The sequence below is a fragment of the Sminthopsis crassicaudata genome, chromosome 4 (genome assembly GCF_048593235.1).
Source record: "Sminthopsis crassicaudata isolate SCR6 chromosome 4, ASM4859323v1, whole genome shotgun sequence".
Taxonomy (NCBI): Eukaryota; Metazoa; Chordata; class Mammalia; order Dasyuromorphia; family Dasyuridae; genus Sminthopsis; species Sminthopsis crassicaudata.
This window is the reverse complement of record NC_133620.1, coordinates 477997556-478010937: the sequence shown is the minus strand read 5'-3', so window position 1 is coordinate 478010937 and position 13382 is coordinate 477997556. Positions and strand designations below refer to the sequence as shown.

Sequence of the window (13382 nt, the reverse complement as noted above, 5' to 3'; positions counted from 1 at the left end):
GCACCCACATCCTGGTCACAAAAGGCCAAAGGAAATGAAAATGAAGGTGGCGGAGTCCTGTACTAAGAGAGGAAGCTGGGATAGTGACCCTGCCCGCCTGGGGGGAGTCCAGAGCTCCTCAGTGGGGGAGGGGGGCTTTGATACCCGGCGCTAAAGAAGCATCTCCTTCCCACCCCCAAGAGGCGCCAGAGCCGCTCAATGCTGCTGGTGGGGGTCGGGGGGAGGGCTGGAAGCCCCCCCCCCTTTCCAGGCACTTCCCAGTTGCTCGTTGCTGGACTCGTCAGTGACTGAAGAGGAGGCCATGGCTACACTGCCACTCACGCAGACACACACGTCTGCTGCCCCCACCCTAGAGCACAAAGCCGGGCGGACAGGCACAGCGCCCCATTCCCCAGGGACTCCGGATCGGCCGCTACCACTTCTGCCGGTGGACCCCAGCGCTCCCGTACGTGAGATCCAGGATTTCCCCTCCAAAAGTAGTCCGGCTGTGAGAGAAGGGAAAGAGAAGAGACAGAGACACGCACAAAGAGAGATAGAGACGAGGGAGATAGAGAAAGAGACACTGACAGAGAACCAGAGACAGAGACAGAGAGAGACAGAGACAGAGAGAGACGGAGACAGAGAGAGAGAGTCACCCAGCCAGCCAAAGACAGAAAGAGACAGAGTCAGAGATAGAGAAAAAGAGAGGACACAGACATGCACGCACACACACACGTATACCCAGAGATACAGAGACAGACAGACAGAGACAGAGAGAAAGGACAGAGACAGAGATAGAGAAAAAGAGAGGACACAGACATGCACACACACACACATATACCCAGAGATACAGAGACAGACAGAGACAGAGAGAAAGGACAGAGACAGAGATAGAGAAAAAGACAGAGAGGACACAGACATGCACGCACACACACGTATACCCAGAGATACAGAGACAGAAAGACAGAGACAGAGAAAGAGAGATGAGCACACATACACAGAGATAGAGAAACAGAGACAAAGAAAGAAAGAGACAGAGAGAGGACAGAGAAGGAGGAGGAGGAAAAGGAAAAGAGAGAGGAGACAAAAAGGGAGAGGGAGAGAGAGGAGGCAAAGAGGGAGCCGGAGAGAGAGAAGGAGGAGGAGAGGGAAAGAGGGCACTAGCATCGTGGGGAAGGGAGAGACCGGGATCGATGGGCTCTAGAGCCAAAGATCTGTCTGAGTTTCATGTTCCCCTCCCCCTCATCGGTTAGGCACTTGGTGGTTGTTGAAGAAGACCCGGCCCAGAAGGGATGGGGGCAGGGGGGAGGGAGGGAAATAGAGAAAGGAAGGAGGATGGAGGAATCAGCCCAGTGCCAGCCAGGGCGGGTCCTGGTCTGGAGGGAGGGGGAAGTTGGAGGGGAGGAGATGAGAACTGCGGATTCCAGTAAAGGGGCAGGGTGGGTCTGGGAGGGAAAGGGAAGGGGGTAGAGAGAGGGGGGAGGGAAGGAAGGGGGGAGGGAGGGAGAGAGAGAGAGAGAGAGAGAGAGAGAGAGAGAGAGAGAGAGAGAGAGAGAGAGAGAGAGAGAGAGAGAGAGAGAGAGAGAGAGAGAGAGTGCTCCCATGAGCTCCTACCACTGATTCAGGAGTGCCCCAAGGAGTAACCATCAGAGTGACTGAGCTTCAGCCCCGGCTCCATCCACCTAAAGTCCAGCCCCGCCCAGCGCCAGTTCCAGCTGCAGCAGCCGCTACCCTTCCAAAGGCACACAGTGAGCCTCAGGTTTGGCCTCCTTCCCGACTGCTTTCCTTGAGCTTTCGTTTGACGGGTGAGTGAGACTGCCAGGCTGGCAATGGCTCTGGGATACACGTGGGAGGGACCTGCACACACAAATCACACTCCTCATTCACACGTCTCTCTGTGTCTCTCCCTCTCCCTCCCTCCTTCCCTCCTTCTCTCTCTCTCTCTCTCTGTCTCTCTCTGTCTCTGTCTCTCTCTCTCTCGGTCTCTCTCTCTGTCTCTCTGTCTCTGTCTCTGTCTCTCTCGGTCTCTCTCTCTCTGTCTCTGTCTCTCTCTCTCGGTCTCTCTCTGTCTCTGTCTCTGTCTCTCTCGGTCTCTCTCTCTCTGTCTCTGTCTCTCTCTCTCGGTCTCTCTCTGTCTCTGTCTCTCTCGGTCTCTCTCTCTCTGTCTCTGTCTCTCTCTCTCTGTCTCTCTCTGTCTCTCTGTCTCTGTCTCTGTCTCTCTCGGTCTCTCTCTCTCTGTCTCTCTCTCTGTCTCTCTCTCTCTGTCTCTCTCTCTCTCTGTCTCTCTCTCTCTCTCTCTGTCTCTCTCTCTCTCTCTCTGAATTCTTCCCTGAATCTGTGTCTCTCCCTTTCTCTGTCTCAGTCTCTAGATCTCTCGGTCTGCCTTTCAGATTGGCATTTGGGGACATGAGATGGTGAGCCTTCTGGTTCTAGAGAATCCCTGGAAGCCGGAATGAGACGGCTGGAAGTTGGGCTCACGAGAGGTTGGTGGACTCCGGGAGAATCTGGCTTCCAGCCTGACTTTAAAGAGCCACTCACACAGGGGTAAGAATGCTTCAGATGGGAGAAGACCTTTGGCCTTGGGCGCTGTTGCCCCCCAGGGGGACTCTCTGCCTCTTCCTTGTGCTGCTCTACCTCCCCATGGGCCCCTCCTGCCCCCAAAACTGCCAGTGCTCAGATGGCAGTGGACTGATGACTGTCCACTGCAGTTCAAAGAACCTCAAGGAAATTCCCAGAGATATACCCAAGGATACCGTATTCTTGAAGCTGGACGCCAACCTGCTCACCCAGATCCCGAGCCACGCTTTCTCAGGCTTGACCCTCCTCCGGGAGCTAGACTTATCCCAGAACACGATCGAGAAGCTGGACACGGCAGCCTTCCAGGGCCTGTCCAGGGACCTCAGGCTGCTGGACCTCTCCCACAATCGTCTCCAGAGCCTTCCCAAGGAGGCGCTGTTCAGGCTGAAGGCCAAGATCCGCCTGTCACACAATCCTTGGCACTGTGGGTGCGCTTTGCAGGAAGTGCTTTGGGAGCTAAAACTGGACCCAGTGTCGGTGAACGAGATGGCCTGCCAGACGTCTGTGCGGGCTGAGGCTGTGGGGAAGCCACTGGTGCAGGTCCTCGATTCGGGTGCCAACTTCTGCAGCTCCCGCCACAAGACCACGGACATCGCCATGTTTGTCACCATGTTTGGTTGGTTTGCCATGGTGGTCATCTACATCGTATATTACGTGCGGCAGAACCAGGAGGATGCCAGGAAGCATCTGGAGTACCTGAAGAACATGCTCCCTGGCATCCCAGCCCCCCGCAGTGCTGCCAGTGCAGCCCTGGAGCTGGGGCGACCAGGGGCCCATCCCTCCTAGGGCACAGAGCTTTCCCAGGGGAAACCGAGGGGCAACGGCCACATCCCCAGCAGGCAGCTCTTCCTTTCGTTGGATTCTCTTCTAAAGGGCCATTTGTCAAAAACATGCAAGTCCCTAATTTACACGTCTGTTTAGGCTAGGAGGAGGAGGAGGAGGAGGAGAAGGCTGGTGAAGACTCCCAGAAGCCCCATGGAGGAGCTGCAGATGCCCAGCAAGCTTGGGGAGGAAGCTGACTTGGAACTGACTTTCCCAGTGCTGGCTTCCAAAGCAGACTGTTAGAACTTCGCTTATTCCTAGTCACCAGGCACTCCAGCTTGGAGCTCTTCTGGAGATTCAGGAGATGGAGCTCTCGTGGCTACTCCTCAGAGCCAGAAAGGACCTAGGGACCTAGGGAGGTCACCGAGTCCAACCCTCCCATTTTACCAACCAGGAAAATTCTGCTTTTTGTTCCCTCAGTCGTGCTGGCCTGTGCCTCATGGGTCCAGCAATGGACATGCCTTGTTTTTATTCACCAAAAGCCAAGAAGGAGAAGGCGTCAAGATCTAGATGCTGTTGGTCAGCCTGCTTGCCTGAGTGGCCGTGGCCCCCGGGTCTGCTGTGACTGAGAAGTGGGGAGCGGCCCGGTAACATTGGCTTGGGGCATGTGAACTGTGTGAAAGCCTGCGACACAGTGGATGACCTCTGTCCTGAAGCAGCCCTGGCCCCCTCGTGTTCTCCAGGGCATTATTAAAAGCAGTGTGAATCTCTGACCACTTTTGGCTGATAGGATGGGGGCATGATGCTTATTGGGTAAGAGGGAGGGAGGGAGGAAGCCCCCCCAAGAGTCAGATGTTTGCCACACACGGACTAGCAAATGGCTACACAAAGTGGCACAAAGAGAATGCCCGTCGGCCATGTGCCAGACAGAAAGGGGGCTGGGTGGGCAGATGGGAGGGTGGGCAGGCAGGTAGGGGGCTAGGTGGGAGGGTGGACTCAGGTGGAGTCTTGACTGCCACCCCAAACTTCTGGGTTCCTGAAGCAACGCCTGATGTCTGCACAACTCTGGGGCAGAGGGAGGGCCCAGGAGACCCAGCCCAGTTCCATAAGCAAGGTAAATTTGGGACCAGACAGACCTAACCCAAAGGTGTGGACAGAAGCATTTGAAGGGGAGGAAAGCACATCGTCCCCCGGCCGGTGTGTATTCATCATTCACTTCCTTAGAACTTGGGGACCACCGCCTCTTTGAAAGAAACATTTGCACCTTCAGAAGAAGTCTGGCTTTGAGAGGAGAGCGGACAACAGACTGGCTTTGCAGTGGGAAGAGCTGGACCTGATGTGTACCACTCAGGGGCTTGGAGCTCTGCTGCTCGTCCCTGGGAGTGCACGTATACGTTCACATGTACACACTTTGTTGACATGCATACGTGATAGAAACACAGGGACGGAGTGCTCCATGTAGGGGAGCACTTGTAAGGCTACCCACAGAGACCTATGGGGGCACTCCAGACATTGGCCCTTGTAGTTACCATCTAGTAGCGTTGGGGAAATGAAGCTTGAGTAAAACTGACCACAAGAAAGGAAGCAGCTATGTCTGCCCCAATGTGTACAACGGGATCCCTTCACCCCAATCCTCCTGGGAGCTGGGAGAACTAGAAGTAGCTGGTGACCTTTTGGAAGGGTCTGAGCAGGGTCTGAGGGAGCCAGTGGGGGCACCCTACCCACCTGAGCCCTGCTACGGGGATATTGAAGGGTTAGATTAACTTCACTCTGTGGAGTGGCTTCCTCCCTGTGTCATCCGTGTCTAAACAAGTGTATACAGAAGGCCAATGGCTTTTAGCTCAGGGCTAAGAAGCTACAGTTCTCTGGGAGGAGTGGGGAGAATCTGGGTGTGAGCCACTCTGCCTGTCCCTCCAGCTCCCCTTTTTGTTACTGGGGACTCCCTTTCTCCCCTACCCCCTGCCTCCCTCTTCTCCCAAACCTTTCTCTGCCTAAAAAGTCAAACCCTGAAGTTTAACGTAACTAGGAGGGAATCTCTGTGCACAAAATGCAGAGGAACTTGAGGAACATGTTGGGGGCGGAAATGGGGAGTGAGGGGCTGGACATTTATGAGACTGCTCTGTTCTTCTGGGGGAGGTCCCAGCTCAGCCCCATTTACATAACTATTGATCTGTATTAATATTCCATCAATTTTTTCTCTGAAGATAGATTTCAATTTTCTTCATGAATTTTTTGGAATTGTTTTGAACCATTGTATTGCTGAGAATAGCTAAGTTATTAACAATTAACCATCATATAGTATTGCTATTACTCTGTACAATATCCTGGTCCTGCTCATTTCACTTGGTATTGATTCATATAAATCTTTCCAGGTTTTTTCTGAAATCACAGAAATTGCTCATTATTTCTTACAGCACAGTAATATTCCAATACAATCCTAAACTACAACTTGTCCCAATTAATAGGTATCATTTCAATTTCTAGTTCTTTGCCACAAAAAAAACTGCTATAAATAGTTTTGTATAACTAGGTCCTTTTGCAATTTTAAAAAATTTTCTTTGGGATATAGTCTCATTGGTGGGTCAAAGGGTATGCAGTTTTAAAGTAAAGTTCCAAATTGCTCTCCAGAATGGTTGGATCAATTCACAATTTCACTAATAATAAGTGCTTTCGTGTCCCAATTTTCCAACAAACACTCCAACATTTATTATTTTCCTTTTCTGTCACATTAGCCAATCTGATAGGTGTGAGATGTTATAATTTGCATTTTTCTAATCAATAGTGATTTAGAGGGTTTTTTATATGACTGTAGATTTCATCTGAACACTGTTTATATCCACTGATCATTTATCAATTGGGGAATGACTTATTTCTTATATATTTGGTTCAAGTCTTTATATATTTGAGAATGAGGTCTTTATCAGAGACAATTGCTGTAAAAATTGTTCCCCGGTTTTTTGCTTTCCTTCTAATCTTGATTGCAGTGGTTTTGTTTGTGTAAAACCTTTTTAATTTAATATATTCAAAATTGATCGTTTTATATCTAGTAATGCTCTCTATTTCTTGTTTGGTCTTAAATTCTTCCTTTCTCCAGAGAATTGAATAGTTTACCTATCAGATCTATGGAGAAAGGAAGAATTTATTTATTTTGATCTCATCTTAATATGCGGTATAAGATGTTGATCTATACCTAGTTTTTGCTATTGTATTCCAGTTTTCCTATCAGTTTTTGGTTAGATAGTAAATTTTTGTCCCCAAATCTGGGGTCTTTGGGTTTATCAAACACTGTATTACTATAGTCATTTACTACTATTTCTGATGTGCCTTATCTATTCTCCAACAGTCTACTTTTTAGTCAGTAGCAAAATGTTTTGTTAATTACTGCTTTATAATACAACTTGAGATCTAGTATAACTAGACTACCTTCTTTCACATTTGTTTTCATTAATTCCCTTGATATTCTTGACCTCTTCTTCTTCCAGATGAATTTTTTACTGTTTTTTCTAGCTCTATAAAATTATTTTTAGTAATGTGGTATGACATTGAATAAGTAAATTAATTTAGGTAGATTGTGATTTTTATTATATTAACTTGGCGTACCCATAAGCAAGTGATATTTTTCCAATTGTTTAGACCTGACTTTATTTGTGTGAAAAAATGTTTTGTAATTGTCTTCATATAGTTCCTGGGTTTGTCTTGGCAGACAGACTCCTAAATATTTTATATTGTCTATGGTTATTTTTAATGGAATTTATCTTTTTATCTCTTGATGCTGGACTTTGTTGGAAATATGTAGAAATGTTGATGATTAATGTGGGTTTATTTTATATCTTGCAACCTTGTTAAAGTTGTTAATTACTTCAGCTTGTCTTTAGTAGATTCTCTAGAGCTCCCTCGTTTCATCTGTAGAAATAGTTTTGTTTATTCAATACCTGTTTAATTTCTTCAATTTCTTTTTCTTCTTTTATTGCTTTAGCTAATATTTCTGATAAAATATTAAAAAACAGTGTTGATAATGGGCATCCTTGCTTCACCCCTGATATTACTGGGAAGGCTTTTGGTTTATCCCCATTACAGATAATGCTTATTGATGGTTTTATATAGATACAATTTATCATTTTAAGGAAAGATCCATTTATTCCTATTCTCTCTAGTGTTTTTAATAGGAATGGGCATTGTATTTTGTCAAAAGACTTTTCTGCATTTATTGAGATAATCCCATGATTTTAGTTTCATTATTATATGGTCAATTGTGCTGATAGTTTTCCTAATACTGAACTGAACTATCCCTGCATTCCTAGTATAAATGATCTAGTCACAATGCATGATCCTTGTGAAAAATTACTGTAATCCCTTTGCTAATATTTTATTTGAAAATTTTTCATCAATATTCATTAGGGAAATTAATCTATAGTTTTTGTTCTCTTTTTTGGCTATTCCTTGTTTAGAGATCAATACCATATTTGTGTTATAAAAGGAATTTGGTAGGATTTTTTCTTTGCTGATTTTTCCAAATAGTTTTGAAAATATTGGAAATTCACTTATGAATACATCTGGCCCTGAGGATTTTTCTTGGGGAGTTTATTGATGTCCTTTTTATAAGATAGAGTTACTTAAGTATTCTATTTCCTTTTCTGTTAATCTGAGAAATTAAAATTTTCATAGATATTTATCCATTTCACTTAGATTGTCAGATTTGTTGGCATACTATTGGGCAAAATAGTATAACATATAATAAAATTTTGGCTCCTAATTATTGCTTTAATTTTCTCTTCATTAGTGCTGAGTATACTCTATTTATTTTTGACATTGATAATTTACTTATCTTCTTTTTTTTTTTTAAATCAAATTAACGGATAGTTTGTCTATTTGATTTCTTCCCCCCAATAAAACCAGCTCTTTATTTTATTTATTAATTTAATGGTTTTACTTTCAATTTTGGTTTTACTTTCAATTTTATTAATCTCCCCTTTAATTTTCAGGCCTTCCAATTTGGTGTTTAATTGGGATTTTGATTGTCATCTTTTTTCTAAGTTTTAATTGCATTCCCAACTTATTGATCTGCCCTTTCTCTGTTCTATTGATGTAAGCATTTAGAGATGTATATTTTCCCTCAAGTATTGCTATGGCTATACATCATAAAATCTGATATGTTGTCTTCTTGTTCTCATTCTATTTAATGAAATCATTAATTGTTATGACTTCTTGTTTGACCTACTCCTTACTTAGGATTAAATTATTTAATTTCCAATTAATTTTGATCTATCTTTCCATTGGCCTTTATTAAACGTAATTTTATTGCATCATGATCTGAAAAGAACGCATTTAATAATTCTGTCTTTATGCATTGTTTGCAAATTTTTTATGTTCTGATATGATCAGTTTTTGTGAAAGTGTCATGTATCACTGAGAAAAAAATATATTTCTTTCATTTCCTATTCGGTTTTCTCCTGTGGTCTATCATATCTACATTTTCTAAAATTTTATTCACCTTGTTTCTTGTTTATTTTGTTAGATTTATCTAGTTCTGAGAGGGAAAAGTTGAGATCCCCCATTCATAAGGTTTTATGGTCTATTTCTTCCTGCAACTCATTTAACTTCTCTTAAAAATTTGGATGCTATACCATTTGGTGCATATAAGTTTAGTATTGACATAGTATTGCCTATGCTTTAAATTAGATCTCATTTTCCTTTTGCTTTTTCTGAAGTAATGATTGTTATCTGTGAGGTTTTTTTGGTTTTGTGGGTGTTTTTTTTTTTTTTTACTACAACTGAAGCATAATAAAATCTGTTTCAGCCTTTTACCTTTACTCTGTGTCTGTGTCTTTGCTTCAAATGTGTTTCTTATAAACAACATATTGTAGGATTCAGGATCCACTCTGTTATTTGTTTTTATGGGTGAGTTCATCCAATTCATATGCACAGTTTTGCTTACTAACTGTATTTCTCCATTTTCTTTCACTCTATTTATACTTCTCTGTCTCTTACTTTCTGTCTTTCTCTCCTTCCTCCCTTCTTCTCTGTCACTCTCTTTCCTGTCCCTCAAAAGTGCTTTGTTTCTGACCATTTCCCTCAAATGGCTGTCCCTTCTATGAACTCCCTCTCTTGTCCCTCTTCTCTCTATATAGGGTAAGATAGATGTCTATATCCAACTGTGTATGTTATACTCTCCTTGAGCCAAATCTGGTGAAAGTAAGATTCAAGTGACACTCACATCCTCCCTTTTTTCTTCTCCACTGTAATAGGCCTTTCAGATCTCTTCATATGAGATAATTTATTTTATTTTACCTCTTCCTTACCTATTTTCCCAGTGCAATCCTCTTTCTCACTCCTTAGTTTTTTATATTATCCCATTAAATTCAATGTATACCCATATTCTCTGTCTATGAATACTCTTTGTAACCATTTAGTGATATAGTTCTTAAAAGTTTCGAGTATCATCTCTCTGTATAAGGATGTTTATTGAATAACTTACATTTTCTCGTTCCTTTTTAACTTTTTATGCTTCTCTTGAATATTGTATTTGAAAATTGAATTTTCTGTTTAGCTCTGGTCTTTTGATAAGGAATATTTGAAATTCCTTTATTTCATTGAATATTCATTTTTTTCTATTGAAAAATTATGCTCAGTTTTATTGGGTAGTCGATTGTAGGTTGTAATATAAGCTCCTTTGCCTTGAAAAATATCATATTCCAAGCCCTCTGATCCTTTAACATAGAAGCTGGTAGATTGTGTAATCCTGACTGTGGCTCCTCAACATCTGAATTGTTTGTTTCTGACTCCTTGGAGGTGTGTTTCATCTTCACCTGAGAGTTCTGGAATTTGTCCAGAATAATATCTGTATTATATATACATTAATATATATATTATACATACATATAATACATAATATACATGTATTTTACATATATAAATAATATTCCAAAGAATTTTTGCCATTTTTTTGTGCTTCCTTTACTAAGCTGTTGACTTTTTTTTCATGATTCTCTAGCTCTACTCCCATTTTCCCCCTAATTTTTCTTTTACTTCTTTTGTTTTATTTTTAAAATATTTTTTCAGTTCTTTCAGGAGTTCTTTTTGGGAGTCTGAGACCACTTCATATTTTTTTAAAGCTTTGTGTGAGGCACTTTGACACTTTTGTCCTCTTATGAAATTGTGTGTTGATCTTCCCTGTTCCTATAATAGCTTCCTATGATCAGGAGGTTTTTCTTTGGGTTCTTTTTTTGCCCATTCTCAGCCTATTTGATGATTCTTAAAGTTGGGTTCTGCTCCTGGAATATAAGGGTCATTGCTCAAGCTTTATGTGGTGGAGGCCAGAGGCCCGGTTACTAGCTTGTTGTGCTAGGCTCTCTAGACCTAAAGGCTAGCCTGCTGCACAGGGGTCACAGGGCCTTGGTTGCAGATCCATATTGGGGCTGGGGACCTCCCACTGGCGTCCTGTGGTGACACATCTACTCTTTTACTGGAGTGAAACAGACCTTTCCTGAAGTCCCTGTAAGTTATGTTGGACTGGAAAATTCTTTTGCCTCCCCCTTTTGTGGGTTCTGTCACTTCAGAATTCATTTGGGGGAGTTCTTGGAGGGGAATCTGGGAAAGTACAGATAAGTCCTATAGACAAGCCTTTTCTCTGTCACTTTTGCTCCACTTCCCATTTGCAGCTTTGATTTAATTTTTATTGCCAGGAGCCCTTCCTCTCCTGTGTCGTCCCAAAAGTGTGCAAGTGTGGTTAGGAAATGAGGCATTGAACAAATTGACCAAAGGGCCTAGAGGCCCTTTTTTCCTACTGTCTGAATTTCAATGGGATAGGTCAACCAAGTACAAGGACATGAAAGATTGAGTCTCTGCAATGGTGGGTATGCAAATCTGATGGGGGTGGGGATGGAACGGGGAGACAAGGTACTTTGGGACAAGAAGGATCTTCCTTCCTAGGACCTTCAGGCCTCACCAGGCAAGGGACATTTTGACTTTACAGGCCTGGCTACCCTTTTTCCCATGGTGAGTCCAGACCTCCCAAAGGAGGTCATCTTATGCTGAAGTCACACAGCACTGATGGTATATGCACATGTGTGCCCACACAGACACATGTACCCACCTCATACCAGCAGGAGCAGGGCAGGCAGTGAGGACTTAGGCTGGTGGCTGCCTCTGGAGCCTTGGGGCTTGAGCAATATGAGTCACTGAAGGCTCTGTGGGTGGGTTGGTATAGATTTGTGTCCCTCCCATGATTCAGCAGGCCACTGGATCAGTGGTGACTCAGAGCTGCCCTCATATCCAAGTGTGGATCACCCAGGAGACCAAAACTAGGGGGGAGAGAATAGGCCCTGCCTGGAGCAGTTCTGGGGCTTTCCTTCTGAGCAGGATGGTTAATCTGCCTTCAGACTACTCATCATGCTGGATGTTGAAGGGTCTGCACTAGGAAACTTCCCTCCTTTCTTTGGCCAAGTCCTTTGGGGTAGCTGATGGACACTGACCAGGCCCCCCTCCCATCCTACTGCTGAGATCTGGACATCTGAGGACAGTTTCACATATGGGAAGAAAGGGAGACCTTATATGAGCTTCTTTAAAAGAATAAATAATCATACCCCAAGACATGCCCAAACACTCATACTCACCAATAGGCATGCACTCCCATGCACACACTCTTCTTATAATTAAGGCTTTTTATTTACAAAGCATATGCATGCATAATTTTTCCAACATTGACCCTTGCAAAACTTTTTGTTCCAAATTTTCCCCTCCTTCCCCACACCCTCTAGCTGGCAGGTAGTCCAATACATATTAAATATGTTGAAATACATGTTAAATCCAGTGTATGTATACATGTTTATACAATTATCAAGAAAAATCAGATCAAGGAAGAAAGAAAAAGAAAAACTGAGAAAGAAAACACAATGCAAGCAAATAACAATAGAGAGAGTGAGAATGCTATGTTGTAGTCCACACTCAGTTTCCACAGTCCTCTCTCTGGGTGTAGAAGGCTCTCTTCATCACTGAACAAGTGGAACTGATTTGAAGGTTGAAGAGAGCCACATCTGTCACAATTGATTGTTGTATAGTCTTGTTGTTGCCGTGTATAATAGTCTCCTGGTTTTGCTCATTTCACTTAGCAGCAGTTCATGTAGGTCTCTCTAAGCTTCTCTGAAATCATACTGCTGGTCATTTCTTACAGAACAGTAGTATTCCATAGTGTTCATACACCATAATTTATTCAGCCATTCCCCAATTGATGGGCATTCACTCAGTTTCTAGTTTCTTGCCACCACAAACAGGCCTGTCACAAACATTTTGACACATGTGGGTCCCTTTCCCTCCTTTAAGATCAGTTTGGAATATAATCCCAGTAGAAACACTGTTGGATCAAAGGATATGCACTGTTTGATAACTTTTTGAGCATAGTTCCAACTTTTTGTTCTTCCAGATGAATTTTGTTATTTTTTTCTAGGTCAGTAAAATAGTTTCTTGGGAGTTTGGTATAGCACTAAAATAGATTAGCTTAGGGAGTATTATCATCTTTGTTATTGTCACTCAACCTACCCACGAGCACTTGATATTTTTCTAATTGCTTAGATCTGACTTTATTTGTGTGGGAAGTATTCTGTTTTGCTCATATAGTTCTTGAATTTCGCTTGGCAGATAGATTCCCAAATATTTTATCCTATTGACAGTTATTTTTAATGGAATTTCTCTTTGTATCTCTTGCTGTTGGATTTTGTTAGTGACATGAAAGAATGATGATGATTTATGTAGATTTATTTTGTATCCTGCAATTTTGTAGATTATTTCTAATAGCTTTTTAGTAGAATCTCTGGAGTTCTCTAAGTATATCATCATATCATCAGCAAAGAGTGATAATTTGGTTTCCTCATTACCTACTCTAATTCCTTTAATCCCTTTCTCAACTCTTATTGCTGAAGTTAGCATTTTTAATACAATATTGAATAGTAATGGTGATAATGGGCAACCTTGTTTCACCCCTGATCTTATTAGGAATGGTACTAGTTTATCCCCATTACATATGATGCTTGCTGATGATTTTAAATAGATGCTACTGACTCCATTTATTC

At 42.8% G+C, this 13382-nt stretch overlaps 1 protein-coding gene across 2 annotated transcripts; it reads left to right on the top strand.

Moving 5' to 3' along the window:
- Nucleotides 1-189: 189 nt before the first annotated feature.
- On the top strand, nt 190-4091 carry LRRC3 (leucine rich repeat containing 3). Of its 2 annotated transcripts, none has more exons than XM_074264555.1 (3): nt 190-445; nt 1605-1784; nt 2370-4091. In XM_074264555.1, exon 3 carries the CDS (start codon nt 2530-2532, stop codon nt 3340-3342), a length of 813 nt encoding a protein of 270 aa, XP_074120656.1. In that variant the 5' UTR covers nt 190-445; nt 1605-1784; nt 2370-2529; the 3' UTR covers nt 3343-4091. The 2 variants fall into 2 exon arrangements, with proteins under 2 accessions (XP_074120656.1, XP_074120655.1); XM_074264554.1 differs by having other exon boundaries at nt 2342-4091.
- The last annotated feature ends 9291 nt before the right edge of the window (nt 4092-13382 follow it).